The sequence below is a fragment of the Akebia trifoliata genome, chromosome 8 (genome assembly GCF_017979445.1).
Source record: "Akebia trifoliata isolate Shusen 1 chromosome 8, ASM1797944v1, whole genome shotgun sequence".
Lineage (NCBI taxonomy): Eukaryota > Viridiplantae > Streptophyta > Magnoliopsida > Ranunculales > Lardizabalaceae > Akebia > Akebia trifoliata.
Window position 1 is genome coordinate 1236887 of NC_141382.1, and position 27610 is coordinate 1264496.

The 27610-nt window shown below is 33.7% G+C and overlaps 1 protein-coding gene across 2 annotated transcripts; it reads left to right on the plus strand.

Moving 5' to 3' along the window:
* The first annotated feature begins 12315 nt into the window (after positions 1-12315).
* Positions 12316-26911, plus strand: LOC147395316 (Transducin/WD40 repeat-like superfamily protein). Of its 2 annotated transcripts, none has more exons than XM_086450789.1 (14): positions 12316-12809; positions 14121-14199; positions 14309-14398; positions 14482-14526; positions 15062-15124; positions 15913-16012; positions 17203-17264; positions 20946-21056; positions 21185-21324; positions 21429-21468; positions 23136-23198; positions 23319-23512; positions 24333-24817; positions 26534-26911. In XM_086450789.1, exons 1-13 carry the CDS (start codon positions 12382-12384, stop codon positions 24811-24813), a joined length of 1896 nt encoding a protein of 631 aa, XP_086306915.1. In that variant the 5' UTR covers positions 12316-12381; the 3' UTR covers positions 24814-24817; positions 26534-26911. The 2 variants fall into 2 exon arrangements, with proteins under 2 accessions (XP_086306915.1, XP_086306916.1); XM_086450790.1 differs by having other exon boundaries at positions 15916-16012.
* Positions 26912-27610: the final 699 nt, after the last annotated feature.

Genomic DNA, 27610 nt, shown 5'->3' on the forward strand with positions numbered 1-27610 from the left:
AATATGAGTGGATTTCACTTTCCCACTTATATAGGTGGAAAAGTGAAATTCATGTTTTTGTGGACTTTTTGATTAGGGTGAAAAATGAATTTCCATTTTCATGTGTAATCAAACACTTGAAAAATGTCATTTTCCATAGAAATTGATTTTCCACGTGTAATCAAACATATTCTTATTTTTTTTATTTTTTTAATATCTGGGTATCCCTATAACCAATGGACCAAGCCCGTACTTGGGTTTTGTCTAGTCCATAGACCATGGTCATGTCCAAAACACTAGTTCCCAAGGAATATGTGCACCTCCCGGTGCATCATATGCACTAAGTAAGTGAGGGTGTGCCCTCGCGGATGCCCCTGAATAGCTCATACTAGGTTTCAAACACACAACCTACGAACATTAACCGTTTTCTTATCTGAAATTGCCATTGAACCAACCCCTTAAGGGTAAAAAACAATCTGTTTTTGGAAATAAAAATTAAGATCCTTTTTTATAATAAGTTAAAAAAATAGAAGTAATTTCTATTGTTAAAATGAAAATGAAAATTATTTATTTATAAAGGTAAATTATTTTCTTCACAAAATACAAAAGCCGCCATCACGTGTCGTATCGGTAATTGGGATTGGGATTACTTGGAGAGATATCGGTAATTTATCATATCGACTCTACTTCTATTAAAAGCCACCATCACGTGTCGTATTCCTCGACGATCTCGTCACGTGCCTCTCTTTTGGGTAGCTTCGTGGAAAGATCTCTTCTCATTTTCTCACTTTTGCCCTTTACTTCAAATTTTCGATTATTTATTTATTTTATAAATTTATATATAATATTTTATTCTTACTCATCCATCACTTAAAATTAAATACAATCTAATTTCCTATTGGAAGCCAGATCTATACTCTAGGGAGTTGGTTACCTATCGAAATCCAAGTCAACATTTTCACCACGTGGCACACGTAGAGCTCACTGTCGAGTTACATCAGCTTGAATCCCACTAAGTCACGAATATGGACCCACCATGAATAATTGTAAAATATGGAGAAAAATTCCCAATCTCACAACATTCCTCAATTCCCCAAAATTTCTACCAACGAATGTCTCCAAGAAATCAAACATATACTAATAATAACAAAGAAAATAAGAGACGGCTGGCGAAGCCAAAATTTTATTTACGCGGGACAACAAAAAATTTATAAAGGCAATTACAGTAAATTTTAAACTTAGAGGGATTGACTTAGTAGCAATTTCGGACCAATAAATGATTAGTGCCCATAGGTCGTGGGTTCGATACCCAATATCAACATTAATCCCTCAGGGACTACCTGTGAGGACACACCCTCACTTATCTCGTGTATGTGCTATGCAAGCGTTGCACGTAACTGAGGACCAATCATTACCTATATACGAGTCCGATCCACTATCTATTGAGATACCTAATTATCAAAACAAAAGCAAAAAAATTGTAAATTTTATTATTCAGACGATGTTAGGAGTTGTAGAAGTTTATATCATTTTTTTTTTTTTTTTTAGCAAAAAAAAAAAAAAATCTTCGTAATCCTAAGATACTATTCTTGATCCATTTAAATTTATAAAAATAAACGAGCCCTAAAAAAATATTTATAAAAACTAATCAATTGCAAATATTAAATAATAATAATAATCAAGTAATTACCTCTATTAATGGGATGTTTTTTATCATTAAGGTAGGATTCTATTCAGATAAATTCCAATTTAAATCACAATAATCGATGTCTTTCGATGTATGGAAAATTGTCGTGACATATATTGATTAAGACCTTGAGATGTGTGAATAAGACGTATTATTGATTGATCAGTGATTTTAGCCCGTTGGATTAAAGAACGTTTTAATAATGGCTTTATCTGAGTGTTCCACTCTCTTTCTTCTCATATTTATCTCCTAGTGGAAACTTGACATGTGTTGTGAGGTCATGGTGATTACGTCATCTTACGTTCAAATAATTTCTTTATAAAATTTTGTGACTCTCAAGTCTTAACGAAACATTAAAATAAAAACTGAGAGCCACTATTGTCACCCCAATTCGATAGAGATTAAAACACTAGGGCTGTCAATGGATCGGATCAGGGTTGGTTTGGTGTCGATCCAATAAGGATCGGGTTGAATCCTTATTAGATCGGATTTTTATTGAAACTCAGTATTAAGATTCAAAACCAATCCATTAACAATCGGATTGGGCCAGATCATGATTTATATACAAAATCAAAATAATCTTCACACATCTCAATAAGTATATAATATAATTTATATATTTTCTAACATATTATCGGATCAGAATATGGTTGATCGAGATTTGGTCCAATAAAATATCGGATTGGATCCTTATTGGAATCCAAAACATTGATTCACACCCGAAGTTATTGAAACGGATCGGATTTCAGGTGTGATCCGATCCATTGATAGCCCTATAAAACACACTCTTCAAGACATTATTAAGGCTTGGTTCAAGTTATAATCTCACCATTAGAAAATATTATAATATTCATTTCAATTAATTTTAGTAATTGTAACACGTTTATATAAAATCTTAAACCCAAAAAAGAGGAATGTAGCAAAAATAAAATAAAAAGAGCTTTTATTGACACCCCAACTTTTACTTATTTTCAAGTTCAATTGTTCACTTTTCTTTATTTTTAAGAGTCACAATCCAGAACGTTGCCCATTCCTTTAACAACGTTAGGTGTCTACGTGGCACTAGTCTATCGGAGTTCGAACACATCAGGCTGACTTGGTTGCGAGCCCTAGGTGTTTTAAAATCCAACAAAAATATGCCACGTAGACACCTAACCTTTATTATAGGAATGGGACGCCATTATGAATCCTAACTCTACTGTAAATTGGGTGTAATAAGTAAAACTTGGTTGCCAATAGCAACTCTAAAACATTCTCACAAGACAATTATATGACCCCCCCCCCCCCCCCCTCCTCTAAAACATTTTTCTTGACTAAAAGAAACATTTGAGATTTCCTTAGGTGCAATCTATGATATTTGCTTACGATATCGAGTGGGCCTCGTGTATATAGAAAATGTACAAAATTTGTTGGCTGTTATAGTCATCATCTACACCTTATCCCAATTAATTCAACAAAATGAATTATATTTTGTCATTTTACTCTTATCCTTAATCATGTACGGTCTAGACACATTTTTCAAATTTTCATAAAATGATGGAGATCAATAACACATTCTTCAACATCACTAATGACTTTTAGACTTTCAACTTGAATCAAAACACTCCCTCTCGTAATATAAAACTCAGAGCATATGCAATATACATATTAGTGAGTTTGTTAGTGTCAGATCCATTAACTTTAACTAATAAAATATTTCCAACGAACTTATTAAAATACGTGTAAAACGTGTCAGAAGTTAAATTTCATGTTCTTTGTGGCCAAACTTTTTGCTAGCCACATCAACATGTTAAATCTCATAAATACTCAATAGAATTGTTCTTATTTTTTTATTTTTATAAATAGACTTAAAATTAAACATGTACATTAAAAAAGAGAACAAATTTATTTGTTAGCATGTGTTAAAAGTGTCAACATGGCATCTTTTAACATCTCCAATATTGAAGATGTTCTTACAATACATACATACATACATACATATATATATCGGAAATGTTCAACACCTAAGCTTTACCCCACACTTTAACAAACGTGTTTTGTCTTACATGATTAGAAGTTTTGGAATGGGCTGATTTTTGGTGAGGATGATCTCTATGATTAGAAGATCATTCTCACAAAAAATCAGTCAATTCCAAAATTTTTAGCCTCATGTTTACAAGTTGAAAAATCGTGGACCATCCATTTTTTGTAAACTATTTTTGATGGGGTTAGAAGTTTTGAAATGGGCTGATTTTTGGTGAGGATGATCTCCTCACCATAGAGATCATCCTCACAAAAAATCAGCCTATTCCAAAACTTCTAACCCATGTAGGACAAAACACGTTTGTTAAAGTGTTGGGTAAAGCTAAGGGTGGGGAACGGGACCCCATATATATATATATATATATACACACGCTATATAAAATGTCTGTTGTAGTTGATGAGTACTAACTTTATTTATTTACTTATTTTTTTTATTTTTTTTTATTTTGTATTTTTATCAAAACCAATAATTCTTTCAACAAACTTATAATTTGTGTAGAACCATGCTTATATGTTAAGCTTAGTTGTTGTCTATATTGTAATAATGTGTGCATTGTGCATATTATTGTATTATTGACCACGTTTGTATAAAAAACCAGAATTAAGGGTACCACTTGAAAGCAAGTCTTGTTTTCCGTAGACCGTGGGCCCTTGACATGAAATTTGATGGAATTGCACACCATACCCAAAATTCAATCTACTCTAAACCGATATCTTATTGTGTAAATAATGCATTTAGAGGTTTACTCGTCTTGAGGTTGTATCTGGTATGTGTCTGCCTTAACCCTCTTGACCTTTAAAAGAAAAAACAAAAAAAATTGGATTTGATTTGATATGGATCCGATCGAAATAGCTTTTGATCGAACTTGTATATCAAAATTGAGATCCGAATATAGATTGAGAGGACATTAATTATATAAGGTTTAACTTATATGGTGTGCTATTATCTACTTGAGTTAATGACAAATTAGAGAACAGGAGAAGCTCCGAATCTCATTTGGCAGATAAGGTTGTAGGCCCAAGGGTCGACGTTGATGGAGACTCAAACTGATTTGAAATAACGGACCTTACAACTAAAGAGATGGAGATTAAGACAAAACCCGTATCGGTTTGTAACTTTATCATTTTTATATTAAAAAACGTGGGCGAGCTGATATGAGTTTGTTATCCAAAATAGATAAGCAAAATATAATGATTCAACATATCTGCCGCGTAAGATCAAAATCTATTTTTTGATCTAACGGTTATAATTTTTAGTCGTAAAAAATTGATGTCCATGCTAGATACCCTAATTTTTTGTTTTGTTGCACAGTCATCACCGTTCATTTTATTTTATTGTGATACAGGTGGACTTCAATAGTCTATGGCCAAGGATATAAAATTAGGATCCGACTAGTTGCACACCGCCCATTACTAATTGCACTTCATCGCTATACTCCAAAAATAACAACACTCATTTTCATCTTCTTCTAATAACCATATATCTGGATTGATAAATCAAGGAGGGTTGGTTTTGTCGATTTTAAAGATATGGTGAGGCTTAAGAAACTCGTGGGAATTCATGTTGTACTTCGGGTTGATCAATGATCATCGAATTTCAAGAGATAAGATCAAAGCATAGGCTTTTATCAATTTCTAAACAAAATCTAAATGTGGATTAGAAAATCAATACTTTCAATTTGTACCAATGAGAACGTGAACAAAATCAATCATAAAAAATAAAAATAAAATAGAGCACAAACATTTAAGAAATCATGAAAATATGAATAAGCACCTAAATCACAAGGCTACCATAGTGAAATGCAACTAATAGGTTAAAATTGAGATTTAAAAAAATAAATGTTTTTTTTAATGTTAGAGTACAACTAACCACTAGCGGAGTGCAATTAGTCAATCCCTAATTACTATTCCAAAGTTTTTTAAAAGTTGGGAAAAAATATAAAAATAAAAATTAGTTTAATTTAATGATTTTATATTACTAGTGTGAAAGATAATCTTAAAAAAATAACTTGAGCATGCAAGCTGACTTAGGAGAGTAAATAAGATATGTATTAATTAACAAAAAGTAATAAAGGGTATATATTAAATAACAATAATGCTGAAGTGACCTCAGCCTGAAACCTCATATCGCACTTTTTGTCATGAAAAGTAGTTTGTTATTTTAATTTTAAAATTTGTAACAACATAATGATTTTCTGAACCCCTCCCCTAACATACTCTCATGACATAACATGCGGTAGAATCATAGATTTTCTCGAGATACACAATCACACAAATTTATGAGAGATGTGCAATGTGTGTATCCTGAGAAAAAAAATATATGATTCTAGCAAATGCCGCATCAAGAGAGTATGGAAAAGTATGTCGGGGGGGGGAGTCAAAACTACTAAACATAAACAACTAACTCAAGTGAGCTTGTAATTTAGCTAGTTCAACGCACTTTTGAATGTTTCCAAACAGATTTGTCAAGATGGTCCAAAGAATTATATGGTTGGAGTTTCAAGTTCATTTTACGAATTTTAAAACACAGATTCAATAAGTATTGTTGAACGAGTTTAATTCCCAATTTCTTTAGATCCCAACTAATAAAATTTCACTTAGAAATCTAAAATGAAAGAAAAATAACACAAAATTTGTTGATTGGGTTTGTCACCAAATTATAAACTACTTTCTCAGGTCCACGACCAAATTCACAAGAGCATTTCAATTATAAAAATGTGTCTTTCTTCCCACTCTTACATTTTTTATTCCCCTTTTTTTTCTTTACATTACCCCCTTTTAAATAGAACAAAATTATACTCCTAAATGGAATCCTAACTCTTTTAAATTAATAATAATTTTAAAATCCGTCAGAGACTAAGTTTGCTCCATTGAATCATCTCAATGTTGGCGGTAACAGGGTGAGATGGTCCATCAAATTAATCATCCAAGATCCGAGAGGACTCTTCGGATATTTTGGTATTATTGAGCTAGTTTATGAAAACTTGGTCAAGTGGATTTGGCATTTTTTATGTTAAATCGTCAACTTTAACTGTTTGTAATGTATACTATTAAACTTATATCTTGTACATTGTATCAAATTTAAGCCACTTTTAATGATTTAAAGTGATCATAAGAGATGAATCGGACGAATCAACTCGGTCTATGGGAGTCACGACTCACGATACGAGAAACCGATTTGAAAACAAATATGAAAAAATGATATTTTTGCGGACTTGATGTCATTACTGGAAGTCCTGCTACTATGTACTCGATTTAAATAAAGTATATGAGAACCACCTACCAAATTATGACACGTTAAACTCTTTTATCACGTGCTGAGCATCTGGTGGTGATAGGGTTCGTCACATTGTCTTAGTCTGCCAGCTAGTACCGTATTATTTTACAGATGGGTTGGTACTTGTGTTCCCTCACTGCTTGCTTTGTCTGGTGGCACGTGTGGGGCCCAATTTGATCGGTGGAACCGGTTTGGAGTATGAACTCCAACAAAGTAGTAACCTAATCTCCCCTCCCCCCAAACATCTGTTTAATAAATTAATAATTAATTTGACCAGTAATGATTAGTAAATAATTGTGACTTTTAGGTAGATTTTGTAATTAAATAATCCTCAAATTTTGTGGGGTCTCCACGTGGATAGGGGGGGGGGGGTTGTGTTAAGTTGGGTACCGTGCTTCAATGGAATCTTAGGGAGTGGGCAGACGAGGATTCCAAACAAAGATGCGAGAAGATACTTTTCTTAAAGAATTAAGAAAAAATAGTGTGGCGGGCCTAAGAAAGAAAGTGGGAGATAAATAGATGGGTCGATGGGGGGTGATCTTTTCAAAAGTGAGCCTTGAATTCCCACATGAGGGATTTGAAATCATGATTTAATTATTGAATAATGATGAACGCATCTGATATGTGGTTGTGTACGCGACTGATGTGGCAAGAGCACAGAATCACACATCTTTGTATTGTCTATCACGATGAAAATAATCTATGATTTTGTGTCCTTGCCATATCAATCGTGTATCAAAACCATGACTCTTAATTATTATGTAAAATATGCGTCATTTAGAGATTTGTGCCGATTGAGACGAGTAGTTTTCCACTATTATGTGCCAAACTATATAATTGGATGATAAGTGGTAGGTAAAGAGTTAGGTATGACATTTCTTAGGTACAGATCTCAAAAATTGGATAATAATAAAATTTCAATTTTGTAAAGATCGAGGGAGAAAGGCAATGCAAAAAAGTTGAAAAAGGTAAAGATGATCGATTCCTTTAAAAATGATTATGAATCTAATTTAAGCATCAAAAAATCTTTATAGGTACCGCATTGGTGGTCGAAAACAAAGAAGTTGATTTGACTCAGATTTGAAGTGTTGATATTCTAGATGAGTATGATTTGATAGAAAAATAACTCTACAACTACGAAGCAACCTCGATGAGTTAATTCGATCGAGTTTTAATGCAAAGTTAGGTTAAAAATTCAATCAAGTCAAGTTGAATTGATTGAGTTCTTACTCAATTGACAAATACATAGGTTGAATGATCAATGTGAGAGCTCGATAAAAGGATCAATCCTTTTACTTTATGGGTTTCATTAATATGTGCCCTAAGAGACACGTTAAGGTGCATTAAATACATCTTGAAGTATAATTTCCTATCAAAAATACTCTCAATTTTTTTTTTTTTTTTTTTGTATTATATCGAAAATACCATCAAAGGCTTATTTCCGAAGCGTGTCCAATGCACTTTAATGTGTGTCCTAAGGGCACACGTTAGCCCATCACATTACTATCCTCTCACTCAATGATGACATGAATTTTCTCTTGCAAATCCAAGTGGATCTAAGCTAAAATGTTTAAGTTGGTCATGGGTTTAGAAGCTCGTACTAGGTCGGATACGGATACAAATACAGATACAGATACAGATAAGGCTCAAGTTGGCTATGGTAGGACCATTGATCAACCCGAATTGCGCCCCTAAGCATCATGATCATAATAAATACACATTTTGACTAAGGCCCATTATATATAGTCATGATAATTTGACACTCTTTTTACATACGCCCCCATCACGTAATCGTAGATCCTTTTCTTCGGGAGACATAAAAAAAAGATTTATGATTTTGTATCTGCTAGGTCAAGGAATGTATGAGGGCGTCTGAAAAAAAGAGTGTCAGATTATCATTAATCTTATAAATACTTTATATATGATAGAATTATTTAGTGCCTCAAACAATTTAAAATGGTCATGAACAGAAGGATGAAGTAACCTCCTTGACATTTATGTAATAGTCATATGGTTGGGAATTAATGATCATCAATTATGTCTGACCCAATCAAGCAAATAGTGGGCCCTAGCCAGTTTTACAAGTGTACATCAACAACATAAGGTCCCATATGACTGAGTACCATAGATTTCCTTGTTAACAAATGGTGAAACATTTCATTGAAGGAAGTCAATATTTACACGTGATAAAATATCATATTAAATACATAAAGGGCCTACCTTAAATATATATTTTTTTAAATTCTGGTGTCCAAGCCTGGCCCAGTGCAGGCCGGAGTGGGCTAGCTATTTTGAAGCCCTATTCCATTCACAAGTATACAAGCCTACATATTTTTCTTAATGGACCGAACTTCCAAGCTCCAGCCTGGCCATAGTCATAAACCCGGCCTATATTAAGTAATCCCGATAACTAAATGGGCCTAGTAACACTACCCAAAACCAGGTCTACAATGGGTGGGGTTAGGCCAAAACCTAATCCATTGGCAATCAAAATCTTTTGCACATACTCAGGTTTTCCAATCATTTGTAACGATTTTTAACCGTGAATGACGAATGAAAATGATATATTTTTAATTTTGAACATTTAGATGTATTATTTTATTTTATTTTTATCTATTTCGTTGATTTAAATTTAAATTTATTTTTGAAGAAATGAAATTGAGAATAAAAAAATTATTCAGTGTTGAGCTCACTACCTTTTATTTATTATTATTGAGTTCAACTTTTTTATTGTCAAGCTTACTACTTTTTATTATTGAGCTTACCAATTTTTATTTATTGTCGAACTTACCATTTTTATTTATTGTTGAGCTCATCATTTTTTATTGTCGAGCTCACCAATTTTTATTGCCGAGTGTAACAAATTAAAAAAAAAATGTCAAACTCAACAATAAAAATGTTGAACCCCAAAATAAAAAATGGTGAGCTCAACACTGTTAAAATCCACTTGTTTTCATTTTTTGAGTTTTTTCGGCTGAAATACATGGAAAGATCAACTAAAACTTTGATGTAATGACTTGTGTAGATGATGTCAAGTCAAAAGAATCAAAACCCTAACTCTTCACATACATCTGCAAAATGCTTGAAAATGACTTCTTCTTCCTTCCTATACCATTTTCATCGGAATGAAGTCTCTGAAACTTGATTAGAATGTCGAAAATCCAAATTTTTTGGACGAAAATTATGAATTCAAATGGTAAGGGCAGTTTCAACATTTCAATCATAAGAGATGTGTAGAGTAGGGTTTAAGGACTAGTTATAAATAAAAGTTTTACTAAATGAACTATTAAGAGAAGCTACAAAACTTGGGGACTAATTAGAAAAAAAAATCCCTCCACCATGGTCCTTTAAGTAATTTGTCCTAATAATATTTGTATTTCATAGTGTCGGGTATTGTCTATCAAAGATTTTTTCAACTAATCACAATTCCAGATCATTATTATAAAGAAAGGCTAATCTTATCATTTAAAAACGATTTGTTCTAAACTGACTTCCTTTGACACTGTGCTCAACATTACATTAACTTGGCAGTGTGTAAAAAATCACAAATTATTTCTCTCGAGATACAAGGAAAAAGATCTATGGTTCTATGCACATTGCCACATCAGTGTCAAAGAAAGTCAGTTTGGGGGGGGTGGGGGGGACTAATAAAATATTATAATTTTATTATTATTACTAGAAAATGGCATGTGCAAAGGCATGTCTCAAAAGGGTTAAACTATAATTTTGAAAACTAGCAATGAGATTCTTAGAATCCTTATAATTTTCTTAGTTTTTTTTTATCAAAATGACCCTGGCTATATTAAGTTCAAATGTCAAAGCAAAGGCATTTTTGGAATTCAAATTTCACTATCAACCATTTCAAGTTCACCTCATCTCATTATAATAGGTGAAACCCTTTTCTTACTAAAATAGTAAGATTTTTTGCCTTACTAAGGGTCGTTATGCTCAAATGGATTACCACATCAGAAATCCAACATTAGAGTCCTCTAAGTTTCATTGGAAAACTCGGATAAAAAAATAAATAAAATTCAAAAATAATTTATTTTGAATTAGATTTAAAATTTTGAAAATGGATGGCTATCAAACTTCCATATAACTCCCAAACTTAAAAATGAAATTCAACGATGAAAAATAACTCTTTTCCAAAATTCATAGAATTTTTTCCTATATGACTTTGAAGCATCGGATCATGTTTTTAGATGCCATGAGGTGAGCCCAAAGACCCTTAATAAGACTAGGGAGGACTCTTATAGTAGTCCCCCCTATTCCTACTAGGTTAGTAAGGATTTCACCCTTACTAAGGATCATTTGGGCTCACTTCTTAGCATAAAAAAAAAACATGATCCGATACTTCAAGGTTGTAGAGGAAAAAATTCTATGATTTTTATTTTTATTTTTTTTAAAGTGTTATTTTTTACCATTGAATTTTATTTTTAAAAATTTCAAACCTTGGATCTAATTCAAAAGAAATTATTATTATTATTAATTTTTCATTTAAATTTTTTGATGAAACTTAAAAGGTTGTGGTGGTGCAGGATTTTTTATGTGGTAATCCATTTGAGTAAAACGACGCTTAGTAAGGCTCAAAATCGTACTATGTTAGTAAGGAAAGAGTTCCCCCCCACCCACACACCCATTTTTTTTAATTATTAAATTTTGTGTTCTATAACCATATTCTTGTGCTAATCTTGATTTTGGATGCCACAAGGTGGTGTCGTACGAAATCTTTCCTTACTTAGTATGAGCAACTCTAGCCCAAATGGACATATATGCAAAGCATATTTACTAGGCATTTTACTGTGAAGAGTCATTTTGTCTACACAAAGGGTCTCACTCTAATCGTACTAAGCCAAAATGACTCCACAAATTTAACTACAATAAAATGTTTCACAATTGCCATTAATTTTTACAATCAATAGTTAGAGAGAGAGAAACTCGCTATCTTCTTTTGTCTCTCTCATTTTCTTTCTCTCCAAAATATTTCAAATTAGAGTCCTTGTCGAGTACGTTGGAGTGCTTTCAGAGGGCCATGGATCTGTACAATGACAATTGAGAGATGATATAGAGCCTAAATGCATTGTAGTTACTTTAAAAAAATATTTTTGTGAGACTCTCCGTCAACATGACCGTTGGAATTCTAGGCATTTCAAAAAATGTATCACTAGGGCTACGAAAAAGTGTCTACAAAATTGAAATTAATCTCGAGGAAAAAGTTATAGGGATGCTAAACGGTTGAGGCTAGAAAAATCCATTCCAAAAAAATGAGCAAAAGAAAACGTTCCTACTAAGTAAGGGTAATTTCGTCAAACAAAGAAAACGCTGAAAACATATAAAAAGCCTTTCCCTATCGTTCAGATCATTTTCTTTGTCACTCGTTTCTCTCAAACCATTAGTTTTCTTTCGAAGCTCTTCAATGGCGGACAATTTCCAAGTTTTAATCAGCGACGAAGAAGAAGAATCAAACGAAGAAGAAGAAACAGAGCCAGACGAGAACGACGAAGACTACGTTCCTCATATCGCAGGAACATCTAGGGTTTTACCAAACCGTTCTTCAAATCCCTCTCGTCGCATTATCTTCGAAGAAGAAGAAGAAGTAGAAGAAGAGGCACAGATTCCTTCTCATCATACTCCTGACGACAATGCGGTTGAAATCATCGAAGAAGAATCTGAATTTGATCGAACAAGAGAAGAAACAGAAGCACAAGCGTCTTCGTCATCTTCGAAGAGAATTGAAAGTGAAGGAACGAATTCAAGGGGAGAATCGAATGGAAATGAAGTAGAAGGTGTTTGTTGTCCCATTTGCATGGAGCCCTGGTCATCTGAATCCGGTCATCAAGTAAGGTTTGTGCGTTTTTGCCAAATCCCCTCGTTACAACTCAAATTTTTTGAAAATTCTTGTTTAGATAGGCATGCTAATTATAATATGATTGAATTCTTGGGTTTTTGATTCCTCGGACCTCACAATAGTAAAAATTTGAAACTTTTAGATCAATAAGATGTTTATTGGAATAATCTTTGTTTTTGAAAGTTTCTTATCTACCAGTGGCTCTTATTTCATTTTTTTTTTTGCCCCACATGTTCCAGATTTGTAGGTCTGATAATAATGTGTTTGAATTCTAGGGTTTCTGATAGTTCGGGCCTGACAATTGTGAAAATTTGAGACTTTTGGATTAATAAGAAGTTTATTGGAATAAATTTTGCTTTCGAAAGTTTCTTATCTGTCAGTGACTCTTATTACATTTTTTCCTTTCTCATCTCACAGATATCAGATTTATAGGTTTGATAATGGTTTCTGATAGTTCGGGCCTCATAATTGTGAAAATTCGAAACTTTTGGATTAATAAGAAGTTTATTGGAATAATTTTTTTTCTTCCGAAAGTTTCTTATCTGTCAGTGGCTCTTATTAAATAATTTTTTTTCCTTATCTCACAGATATCAGATTTATATGTTTGATAATAATATTGTGTTGGAATTCTAGGGTTTCTGATAGTTTGGACCTCACAATAGTAGAAGATTGAAACTTTTAGGTTAATAAGAAGTTTCTTTGAATAATTTTTGTTTTCAAAAGTTTCTTATCTGTCGGTAGTTCTTATTTCATTTCCTCCCCCCCTCTAGATTTATGGGTCTGATAATAATAATGTGTTTGAATCCTAGCGTTTCTGATAGTTCAGACCTCACAAGAGTAAAAGTTGGAAACTTTTAGGTTAATAATAAGTTTCTTCGAATGATTTTTGTTTTCAAAAGTTTCTTATCTGTCAATGGCTCTTATTTCATTTTATTTTATTTTTTCACAGATACCAAATTTATAGGTCTAATAATAATAATGTGTTTGAATTCTAGGTTTCTGATAGTTCAGACCTCACAATAGTAAAAGATTGAAACTTTTAGATGAATGGGAATTTTCTTGTAATAATCTCTGTTTTCAAAAGTTTCTTATCTGCCAGTGACTCTTATTTCATTTCCCCCCCTCACAGATACCAGATTTATAGGTCTGATAATGACAAGGTGTTTGAATTCAAGGGTTTTTGATAGTTCGGACCTCACAATAGTAAAAGATTGAAACTTTTAGGTTAATAAGAAGTTTCTTGGAATAATTTTTTGTTTTCAAAAGTTTTTGTATTTAAATTATTTTTGAAAATTGATGTGTTGCAGTTGTCTTCCTTGTGGACATGTGTATGGTTTCTCTTGCATTGAGAGGTGGATTCGGCAAGGTAGAAAAAATCATGCGAAGGTAGTTCTTGTTATATTTTCATTGGTGATTGGTTAATTACGTTACGATTTCTTGAAAAAGGGACCTGTGTTGGTTTATTTTCTTTATCCCATTCCGTGTCTGCTTGTAGTGTCCTCAGTGCGGTAGGAAGTGTTCGCTGAAGGATATCATTAAACTTTATGTGCCACGAATAGTTGTTTCTGATGGAGAACAACTAAAGGTTACTTCCTCTCTCATGGATGCGCTTTTGAAATTAAGCTTACAAAAAATTAATTCTGATCAACAGACTTTGTCTGTGTGCAGAAATTTCTCTCTCTTCATGCTGAAAATGAAATGCTTAAGATGGAGGTAAGATTCTCTAATAGCAATGTGTAAAACTAAACACCGATTAGTTTCTTACTTAAGTGGAATATTTGTTCTCATTTTGTTATTACATTTCCCTAATTTTTTTAAATACTGGATGGATGTAATTTGCACCACTCATTGCCCCTTTAGGTGTAGCACACACGATATCACTACATCGTGCTCTTCTTCTATCCTCTTGGTCTCTCTCAGACTCCCAAATTTTTTGAGTCTATGATTCTCAATATGTGGTGATTACTATTGATCTTCCATATATTTCTCCAAATGGTTGTTTCTGTTATATAATGAGTTACAAGTGTTCTTTCATACTGTTTTATCATATGTTGAAAAATCATTATGTTTTGGCAAAAAATCTCTAAAATTTCCCATGTTGGTGAATTCTTACCCAAAATTTCCAAAGCGAATTGAACTTCCTTGAATTAAGAATTTCAAATGACCAAAGTGTAGCGCAAAGTCAAGTTTGTATCATTGTTGGTTAGCAACTAGTGCAATGCAATAATTTCTTCCACTGTATGTGCAGATTGCTAATTTGTATGGGAAAATACTCCAAGACACTGAGGATAAAATACGCAAAGAGAAGGAGGTATGCTGCATTACTTTTCATAACTAAAATTATGCTTTCCTTCCCCAATTCTGTGCGGATTAGCCTGCACTTTTTCTTGTTATGACATTGGTCATAGTATGTCTTCAGTTGATATTATTGTTATGTTTGAATGCTAACCTTCCTGATTGGCTATGAGATCTCATTGTTGAGGTGAGGTGTACACATCTTAGTTGGTATGAAAGATGTTCAAGGCACCTATAAAAAAGTGATATTCAAAGGTCTTCCACAGTTGTGGGATTATAGTGTTAACAGCCCAGGTGCCATTTTTCGGTACCAAATAGTTTGCCTGTTGAATTGTACTGAACTTCAGATTTTTCTTGCCTTCATCCTTACATAAATAAATTTATTAAAAAAATTGGTACTGGAGCCCTGTGTATTTGCAGCTTCAATCTTACTTAATCATCAAGGTTCACATTGGAGATGGCAAAGTTTTACTTCTGCTACCAACTTGACAGAATCCTTATCCTTTATCCTAGCTTGAGACTGACAATTGTTGTGCAAAAGAAACACCACGTAGATGGGTCCTTACATTTATTGAGAAGTAATGATAAAATGACACGCTGACACATACGCGGTTGACGTGGCAAGTGCACAGACCTTTTCCTTGTGTATCCCGAAGAAAAAGATCTATGGTTCTGTGCGCTTGCCACGTCAACTGCGTATGTCATAGTGCGTCATTTTATCACGACTATTAGAGAAAGCACTTATATTAGACAACATGTTTTTTTTTTGTTGACCTGTGGGCTTAATTTTTTTTGGTTTTGTAGAAGGCGACTCGCTCGAAGAATGTTGAATTTGGAGAGACGCGAAGGAAGCCATCCGAATCTATCGCTTGGACAGGAGGATCTCAAGGACTGAAGCGACCAAGTAATTCTTCTGTTAGGTCGAAGAACATTCACAAATGAGTGGGTGTTATTTGCTTGTGTTTGATGAATGGTTTAGTATGGTTATGTTGAATGTTACTTGTGGATTATCTCATATTTCAGCTAAGATTATGCAGATTACTCTGCTGCTTGATTAGAATTAATTGTGGTAAATAGATGTTTGAGGATGAAAATCTCAATATTTAAATTGAGTGGCATTCTTCGTCTGAGGTTTTTTTTTTCTTTTCCAGTGAGTATGATTTGACTGAAATAAATCCATTTGATTCTTTTTTGAGCGAGGAAAAAAATTTGTAATCCAAAAAAAATAAAATCGAAAAGATAAACATAAACTTTCGTGAAATCTAAGAGGAAATGCATGTTTATAAAGAATAAACATCGTAAACTTATGGACACTTTAAACATTTGCGTGTTGACTATTGACTAGCTATGGAATTCATACACCTTGCAATCATCGAGGTTTTTTCTAAATCCTAATCCCATGAGAGTGCTTCACGAGACCAAATCATGTCACTCTGAATCGAGAGATTTTTTATTTTTAAGTTGGAAAAGAAAACAAACCCCAGCAATTCTATCCTAGGAGGAATCTCACCACACCAACAATCCTCCCAATATTCCACATTCCCCCTCATTACCCATTTTATATTGAGTCCTTTTTATAAATTCAATATGCTTTTTTTTAATGAATACCACTCCATACACTATGCCTATAACTCCATAAGTAGATACTTCTCCTCTACCCCAACCTAAACTCCCATGCACTAACAAATACTAAGACTTGTTGATTTGATAGATTTACCTTGAATCATCGATGCTTTGTCCTTTTCAAATTGTATTAAATGATGATTTTGCAATATACCCTACTATGCCTTTTTATGAATACCACTCCATACGCTGGTGGATTTATTTTTTTGGTGGGGTGGGAGGGTGAAACTGTTTTGAATATTATTTTGTGGTATTGACACCTATAAACTTGCTGATTAGTGTTAGAAGTATTGTGTGTTAATGTACCATACACCTATGACTTGTCTTTGCTTCAAATGAGTGTGATATATCAGACAATGGACCTAATAGTGATCATGAATTAGTCTTATGATATTATAATTAGCATTAGCTATTATTATTGGGGCTAATCTATTTTGGTTGTTGGTTGGTAATTGGAATATGTTCATGCAGGACACACATCTGGCTCAAATTTTGGCGGACAAGGGTCTTCTTTTTGCAGGTTTGCATTAGAGGTATGCGATTGTTTGTCTTTTCTTTTAAATAGATATTTTCTTAATAGCCATAATGAACTTAAAATGGATAGTGTGAGTTAGTTAAATCTTGTTCTTATATATTGTTCATCTACGCTTATCGAAATTTGATATCTGGTTCGATTTAACTTAGGAAAAAGAAGGCCGTTGACTATATATGTTAAGTTTTAGTATACATAAGTAATTATTGGAATTATTTTTTAATCAAATTTCTTGAAACTATATCAATAAAGTCTTCTTCGGCTGCTTATTTTTCCTTTCTCTCTGTATTTGGGTATCTTGATTCTCCTCAATAACTTTTGTCTATAATGGAACTGGTGTGCGAAAAGTAATCTAGTCTACTTAGTGCTCCCCCCCCCCCCCCCTCCTCCCCTCCTCAATCCCAATCCATGCACTTTCTTTTGCTAGTGAACTTTGGAACTATGTAGGTGCAAGCAAAAACCTTCCAGTATGGAGGCATCTGGAACCTTCACAGTCTATTTTGTGGTAGTTTTCGTTTCATTCCAGTTTCGGGCTCTTCTATGGGATTTTGGGATGACGACCGATATTGTGGGGATGCTCTCTTGCATGTTAAGTTCCTTATTATTTATGCTACGTATGTACTTGAAATACACTCCAATTAACCAATGTATCATTGAGGAGAATGGGGTGGTAGCCTGAAATCTTGGTCTTTCTAGGAACCTAAATGATTAGGAGTTTGACTCTTGTAATGTATCTTAATTCGGTTATACCTTTCTATAGAAGCTCCATCTTTTCAAAAAATATTCTTTGGGTTTCCTTGGTTCCTTCTAAAGGTAACTTTCTATATTTGGACCATGATGGTGGATAAAATTTTCATGGTATGGGTTATTTAATCAGTAGGGGAATTCAATTCCTCCATGTGCATAATGTGCAAAGCTGCGGAGGTGTCTGTTGACCATTACCTTGTCCACTATTCCTTTTCCCACCATGGTGTAGATCACTCCTCTTCAGCATTTTGGTTTCCATTTTATGCTCTTGAGGGGTATATTTGAGGTGCTTTAAAGATTGCATGCTAGGCTTGTTGTCTAGAGGGAATGTCTTGTGGAACCTAATTCCTTTTGCCATTGCATGGTTGATTTGGAGGGGGAGAAATGATTGATTTTTTAACAACAAGAGTGGTTCTCTGACTTGGTGATCTTCATGATAGGCTTTCTTGTATAATTGAGTTTCTATCTTTGGTGAATTTCGAAGATCCATGTTTGATGAATTTGTTTTTAGATGGGAGAATGTTGTAAAGTCTTCTTTTGGGTCTTAGCTGGCATGGTGGTCTGACATTCTGTGTCATGAAATCCCTTTTCTATATTGCTATGGGTTTGATTCTACCTTTTTCTTTAGATTATTCTATATTGATGAACAAAAAGTCCAAAACCACTTTTGTAAAAGGTACAGGCTATTATGTCATGAGATGAAAGTAAGAGCAATCACACCAGACTGCCCATGCCTTAGGAAAAGAATGTTGGGCAATGTGTTTGTCGAATGAAGCCTAGATAAGGATGTAAAAACTAAGAAAGTAACAGTGATGAACATGTTTGAGAAAATATAGGGTAACCCCCCAGTTGATGATAAAATAAGGGAGGGGTTGATGGAGAAGTTTGGTCCAAGGTATTAAAATTCTGTTCGCTATCTATTTTGGTAGTCTACAAATGGAATATTTTGATTAGTGTCAGATTTAATCCATTTGTTTATGGAAAAATGGTACTGAAATGATGGAAAGGGCTTAGAACCATAGCTCAGTTGGTTAGACACATTGCAAAGAAACTTTGAAGTCGTGGGTTCAAGCTGGCTAACCAATCAAAAAAATGATGGAAATATTGAGGAAATTTTCGTTGAAAATGTGGGAAATGATAAAACAAAGATGGAAAACGCTCATAAGCCCTTGAATTTCAGTAAAAAAACATATTTGGAGTGTTTGAATGGGATCAATAGCGCTTCTCTACACATTAGCAAAGGTATCTGAAAGCTCGACATCAATAAACAAGTATATCTACATTAAAAATAAAAATAATAATATTATTTAATTTTATTCACTGTAATATGTAAAACACTACCCTACAAAGTCATTAATTTGTGAGCTCTTGAAGAGTGTAACCAGAGAAGAAGAGTTGTCCATCCTGGGGCAATATTTTGGAGGAAGCTGCCATGTGGACGTATAATTACATTAGGATGGTATACTCTTTTGTTGAGAAGAGTTATGGAATGTGAGTATTTATGTTCATCACCATAGTAATCTCACATGGTTCAGAGCACAAGGCGTTAAATTTTGATTTCAGTGCTTATTTTGGTTCGCTTGAAAATGGAAATATTTCAATTGAGCCGTGATAATTTGATGCGGAAAAACATATGCGGTCTGTACGCGGCTGACATGGCAAGGGCACAGAACCATATATCTTTTTCTTTGGGATATATGTGGAAGAGATCAATGGTTCTGTGCCCTTGCCACGTCAGCCGTGTACAGCTGCATATGTTTTGCCACGTTGATTTATCATTCGTCATTTCAATCAATATGAAAATTAATACGTTTTTTCATGAAAATGTTTTGGAAATGAAGGAAATATTGAATTTTTTATTATTAAAACTGTAGGAAATGATAAAACACACTTATAATTTATAAAAATATAATAAACAAGAACAAAACCTGGTAATGAAAATTTAGAATGTTTCATTATATGTACACACAAGTATATGAGTGTCCAGGTGACATAAAAAAGAGAGTGAGAATTCTAAACAACACCATTCTACATAAAAAGAAAAAGAAAAGAAAAAGAAAAAGAAAAAGAAAACACTGACTTAATGAACAAACTATTAAGTACTATATTCACATGTTATTACACTTTTTATTTATTTTTTATATGTATATGAATAAATTAGTAATATAATCTTACTAATTAGAATTTTAGAACATAGGTGACTATGTGTATGCCTATATGAAATACTAACATACTTAGAATACATCAAAATATGATGATATAGACACTTTATTCATTTATACTAAAAATTAAATATTGCGATTTTTTATTCCATCTATTAGTTGTTGTTTACGAAATTTACTATTGATTGGAATATTTCAACCTAAATGTCGTATGCTTATACCTTGTAGAAAAGGAAATATTTAGGTATATTTTGTGAAAATATGTCGAAATTTAATGTTACGTTGCCAGGTAAAGGCATCTGAAACCAAGGTGTCTATTGTCTAAGTTGCCTGACATAGAAAGTTCTTCCATCGTCCACAATCTGGTTGTAATCACACGTCGTTGTCATAAAAAAAAAGCTTGAATATCAACCACCGTCCTAAAAAATATAAGCTATAACTTTATATTTCTTTGTTGGGAAATTTTTCGAGTTAAAAAGCAGTCAGTTGGAATATGTTTTAAATGATAGTAATCAGGGAAAAGATTTGGACACATCTGTTGTCCACGTCCTATTTACTCCATGTCTTAAACAAGTTAATATATTAGTTTATGCCATCATATTCTTAAGCATTGTTTTCAATAGTTTATTTAATGTTAGCTGTTGTTCCAGACATTTTTTTTACCGGTTACTTTTTATTGCCTTCTTCAGAGTGTATTTTGGGGCTAAAATCTCTATTCCCACGTGAATTATTGATATTGAATGTTTTTCATTAACTGTTTTTAACCTTTACAGGATGAGTTAGTGGTAGATGGTGCACGGATTTTTGATATGGATGTTTCTAGTCAAATTCTGATTCTTGCACGAAGGCTTTCTGGAATGGGTGGAATGCACGTGCTTACTAAAGTACAAGTTTTTGATTAAACATGAAAGTTGAATTTAGCATTATATACTGCATTTATGAAGTCGATTCATACCTGTTCACCAACTCTTCCTAATCCAGTAATTTTTAAACTTAACTTCTGATTTTGCAGATTAGCTTGATGTATCCTTATGAAAGTGAAAATATACACCTTCCTCCTGACACCAAAGCTGTCAGGGACCTACATGTTTCTCCTTTTCCTGGTAGGCTTGCGCTTTTTGCTTCACTGGGAAAGAAATTATCAATTATCAGGTATACCTACTCTTCTAGCTAGACAGTGTTATTCTGTATTGACACAGTCGTATTATTCATCATTTTTTTTTTTTAAATATATATTTTTGTTCATTCTGTTTCAGCATGGAAAGCAACAATATTGTCCTGACGTATGAATTGCCGGTAAAATTTCTATCTGCTTCCTGTCATATTCTTGTTACCAATTAGAAAAGTTTTGATGTACAATAAAGATCCCTATTGAATTTTGCTTCTGCTTCCCCTTCATGAAACAATTCTATTAAAACTGGTTTACTTGAAGGGGTTAGTTTAGTTGGTGAAGTCTATGTGTCCTGATACCATAGGCCTGGGTCCAGTTCCTGCCGCCACCGAGTTACTGATCCCATTAAAAAAGAGCTTACTGATAGAAATAAACAAAACTGGTTTACTTGTTTAGCTGCTGCCTTAATATAGTCCTATTCCTATCCTCTTTCACTTTATGTAACTAAGATTAGTGGTGGTGCCACCTCTTGGATGGGCGTATCCCAAAAATACTCTGAACCTCATAATACCTTTTAACCAAGAATTAGAAATTGCTGAGAGGTTAAGGTTAATGTTTATAAACTCATTCACTTTCTTATATCTGGAAACGACATCCATTCATTGGTTGGTTACAGCTTTATAGTATCTTGTTTATCTAATTTGGGGCTTTGCACCTGATCCAAGGGGTGAACTGCCAATTGATTTGTTGGGTTCAATGACTATTGGACCAGATGCATGTGTTGGGGTAGGATTCGTTAAGAATGATGGGTCTGAGCTTTGCCATTTGTTTCTCTGGTATCATATGTTAAATTATTGTTTCATAAACATTTGAAGATGTAGTTTTATATGAAAAAGGGTTATCAAGATGTATCAACATAAAAGTGCCTAACTATGTTTGTTAGACGTGTAGAATGTTGTTCCCATGTCCTAGTTTCAAACACCCCTGGACCCAAGTGCCCAACTTCACTTGCTAATCACTAACCCTTTATCCAAAAAAAAAATGACATCATTATAGGGATTAGGATCTTTTTCTTTCTTTTTTTGATTGGCAGGATTTAGGCATTTTAAGACACTTTACAGTTTATCGTAAAAAAAAAAAAATTGACGTTAAAAACGAGAGAGTTTACAAGGGCTGTTATGAGCTCAAGATGATCAATCTCCTGTTTCATAACTTTGGAATTCTCTTTACTCTCTACAGGATGAGTGCATTTAATTATGACAGCTTCTACAACATTTAAAATATGCAGAAATAAGAAATGACAAATTAATTTTTAGCTACAATGAACATCAATGCCGGACCAGCTGATTTGTAATTGAATAAGTACTTTCAAACCAAATTACTACATTGACATGTTATCAGTGCGATGTCAGCATAGTTTTCCATGTGACTTACCAGCATGGAGACGGTGCACATCGTTTTATTTCTTTGTTTTTATTGTTTGTTCATGTTATTTCTATTTTTTTCTCACTTTTTTGTTTCCTGAATCATTTTCACTTTTGATTGTCTGATATTGGAGGCAGACATTTTACTGATTCTTCCTAAACTATGTTTGTTCAACTTGATACCCTAATAGTGGCATGCTTTTCTCCTTTATCCATTTTGATGATCTTTCTAAGCCTACTGTGGTAATTTACTTCTATTTGTTGCATCTCTTTTCCTCGTCCGTTGTACAGGAAATCATGTCTTCTAGTACAAACTTAAGAGTGATCTTGGAAGAATGGGGACAATACTTTTGTTATGTCCAGTATACTTTTAATTGTTATCTCATCACATCATGGATCTTATGGATTGGTTTGGTGGTGTATTTCAGGCCCCTGCTTGGTCATGTTCATGGGATCTCAACAGTCCACATCATGTATATACTGGATTACAGGTACAATCCTATAAAATGTTTTCTGTTTGTATTCTCAAGAAAATGCATGTGCTGGTTTTTAATTTAATTCTAAGACAGCAATTTGCATGTAAATCATTTTTTTTTTTTAAATATTTGCAGAATGGCACACTTTTGGTGTTCGATATGCGGCAAACAGCCATGCCAATGGAATCCATGAATGGTTTGACATGCCACCCTGTTCATACCATACTCTCTCTTGGGCATAACCCCCATCTTCCTGATGGTGTCAGAAAGCTTCTAAGTGCTTCCTCCGTTGGCCCATGTGTGTGGAATGCTAGTGGTGTTGGAGAAAGGTTGGGTTATATGCATTTGGTTACCTTGTGTTGATAATTTCCATGCTTGTTTACTTAAAAAGCTGCACAGATTTATGAGATTTAGGGCTTACTTGAGCACTATTGTTGTGCTAAAACTTTTATTTTTTATTATTATTATTATTAATTTTTATTTATTTATTTATTTATTGGGGGGGGGGGGGGTGGGCGTGGTAAGATTTTCCCTTCTTTAGGTAAGTCCTTATTTTTGAAAGATTCTACTTAAGCCCCCCCCCCCCCCTTAAAAAAAACTATTTTATGAAAAACACTCATTTTTTATGCTACAAAGAACTTTCTCATTTTCCAGATTCTGATGGATGAAACTCTAATCTTGTTGCATCTCTTTTCCTTAAACCTTGATGGGTAACATAATGTGAATTAACAAAATGAACAGCAAAAATGAAGGATAAATAATGAAGGGATTTTTTGTGTATTATTAAAAGATGGTAAACCAGTTTACTTGATTATTGCATATAAGCTGTTAGAATACATAAATCTGAACAGGAATGAAAGTTTTTAGTATTATTATTCTCAAAAGCAACAGACAACGCAGGACTTGGGTGAAAAGATGTGATTAAATCACTCAAAATGATATTGGTTGCTAACTAATTTTAATATAACCCGCCTTCACCTACTGATTAGTAACCATTAATTCACCTGCCCTCTCTCTCTCTCTCTCTATATATATATATATATATATTATGTACATTTCTTTAGTTTGGTTGCCACTCATTTTAGGCTCATTTGTAATGAGTTATTGGAAGTCTGGAACTAACATTTCTGCTACTGATTTTGACTGAAGGCCATTCCTAGTCCCTGATATGGAGAATCAAGGCGTATGCATATCCCTTGCTTACTCTCAGTGTAGTGATGACATTGTTGCTTCATTTCGTCCAAAAGTTCATGCATCTAACGACATTATTGGTTCTCAACCTTCACCCACTGTTCTTGGACAAGGAATACTTGGATCTCATGTTCTTATTAAGAGGGTTGGTGGCAGCAGTTATCAGAACATGGGATCTGCATCTGCTAATGTAAATGATGTTCGATTGACTAAGTCTGCAATTGTAAACATGGATAATTGTAACCCCTTGTTTGCACATGGGGATGAAGTAACCCGTGGATTGAGTTTGAGAGAGCTGCCATCATTAAGGCATATTCAGAGTCTTAAGCCACATCAGAATCCCATTCTTGATGTGAAGTATGCACATTCCCTTAGCACAGGTTTGCTTGGTTGTGTAAGTGAGGATAGACTGCAACTTTTCTCGGCAAAGCTCTCTTGAAAAGGTAAACTATATTTCTACTGTTTCCAATGTGACATGGTTTCTATTACTATTTTGAGGTGTTTATTTCAGTCATACTGTAAATGGAATTCACATGCTATTATATTGTTATTTGTAAAATATATAACTAACAATATGCAATACGAATTGGAGTGCGGATGATTGTATGTGCATGGTTAAGAGATGGGCCTCAGAATTGATTGTTTAGTCATTCACCTCTAGATCCTGTGAAGGTTCTCGTTTAAAAAAAGAAACGATGGTTGGAGAACAGGCACACATTTGACAGAGATTGAAGGAAAGGATTCTGTGGCCATAATCCTTCTCAAGTTAGCTCCAATGCCTACATTCTTAAATAAAATTAACCTCGTTAATAACATCATTGATATGTGAAAGAAATTTTCATTTAGGATATGTTCAAACTATGAGAAAACATTGTGAGGAACGGAACATGTTGTAATAATGCCTCCACTTTTGTGAAAAAGAAAATACATTAACCTGCTTAGAAAATAAAGGGTGACTAGAAGCTCAAGTGGGTATCATAGTTTAAGTGGGTGCCCTCAGTGTGATAAAAAAACACATATAACCAGATTAAACCCTCCTAACAGTGCCTTTTGATTTAGGCTTGTAAATTTCGAACTTCAGGGAAAATATGCAGTTCGATCTGGCAAGAAAGCTGCTTGGGATTCTTTATTTCATCGTGCTTCTTACTGCTATTTTCTTGATCATGAATTTTTATTTATTTATTTATTTATTTATTTTTCATGTTGCATTGGCATGGGAGATCAGATCTAGAAAATGTGTGCCACTTCTTTTCATTTATACTGTTCTTTATACTGCTTAATTGTTCTTGCAGTTATTTTTTTAAGAAAGAAAACCTGTCTAGTTTGGTTGGTTGGATGAAACTGTAGCATTCTCTATAGCATCAAAACAAGTAATTTCAACATAATCTATATTCTAGAAGGTAGAGAAAACCACAAGATGCCATCATTTAGAAACTAGATGCTTGAGGGCCTAACGGTTAATGTCCTCTACTTCATAAACATCTCAAGGAGTCCTTTAGTATTTAATTAGTTGCTTCTGGACTGTTATTTGACTGTGTACCTACGCACATGCCTATGGTTTATTCCTTCCTTTGGAGGCCATGAGTTCTGGTCTCTTCTAGTGCATCCTGCCTAGGTGGAGGTATCCGTTCCCTTTCCATTGTAGCTTAGATTCCCAAAACACACATTATTTAAAAAAAAAACGAAAAACAAAAAAACAGTACTTGGGGACTTCACTCAATCTTTTCTGGTGCTATCAACTCATTAGATTGTAGACATTGTTGTCAGCATACTTACTCGAAGGAATGGTTTGTTGAGAATTTATTCAGTCTAAATTCGCTGTACTTCTTTATGACAAGGTTTGGTGAAAATTGTCCACTTTTTCAGTTGTTGACCCCAAAAACTCCCAAGCCCTTTTCCCCATGAAGAACTACTTTTACTTTAAAAAATCAAATCTTTAATTTAATTGATTTCACCCGAATTTCAGTGATTATGCTTGTGTTTTTTTTTTTTTTTTTTGATGGGTAAGCTGGACTTGAACCCCACGACCTCAAGGTTGCTTTGCAATGTGTCAAACCAACCAAGCTGTGGGTCTAAAGCCCTGATTATACTTGTATTCTACTTATTGAGAAAGTTCTGTAATGGCTTGTACTAATGCTTCCTTCTACCATTATATGCAGACCTTAATGTAGGCACTCAAAGCTGCACCCAATTCTCATCCTCGTGCAACTAACCCATCTTACTCAATTTTTTGAACACACCTGCAAGCTTTCAATATGCTGCGAAGGTTTCATATTCTCTGCTCAAGTGCTATCTATTACTTATTTGGTAGTCACTTAACATAAATAACAGCTAATGATAACCCATTTCTCAACATGATGGTCCTATATTGGAATCTTGTATTAGTCTCTGAGTATCTATGGAATGGTGTACATGGCTGAATTTGTAAACAATGCATGACACATAACATCGTAGTTTGGAAATGTGAAGTTCTATTTATTTATTTATTATTATTATTATCAAAAAAGCATAATCAGTGCATTTTTTATTTACCTTCATCCAATCTTTGGAGAACTCAAGATTGTGCTGGATTGAGTTACTGTTGATTTCTTGTAGCTTTCGATGTCTAAGAAAATATTGGAATGAAGTTTTTAATATTGAATACAAATTTACTGGGCTTGATTGAGAATGAAAGCTTTCCTAAAGATTTAGAGGGAAAAGTTAAAAAATCCAACCTTTCAGGGTTCAAATTAGCGTCCTGTTTTTTCTTTCAACCAGAAATTTTATTAGTCTATGTTTGAAAGTTCATGGATATCGTTCCCGAATCCCTATTTCAAATCTATGATGAGATTTCGATCAAACCCTTCTCCTTTTTAAAAGGAGAAGGAACACAAGAAAACATGTTGATTGCATCTTAGAATTTTTCCACAATTATTTTTATTTCTTTCAATGATTATTTTTGCAATAATTCTCTACATTATTCCCAACTCTATCTAATGATCATGCAACAGGGGACCATATGCTATAATGCATGTATGGGGGTCACACTTGAACATCGAATGGATGAACAACGCTCGACACGACAATGGTGTTATACTCCATGTTGTGCCCTGACCCACATTTATGAGTAAAAAAAAAACTTCTTTCTCGGCCTATTACTGAGGTGATCAACCGTTGAGAAATAAACAAAAGATGACCAAGAGATATCCTCTTTCAATAACAAAATATGTGGCTCATTACCTGCTCCTAATTCCTTG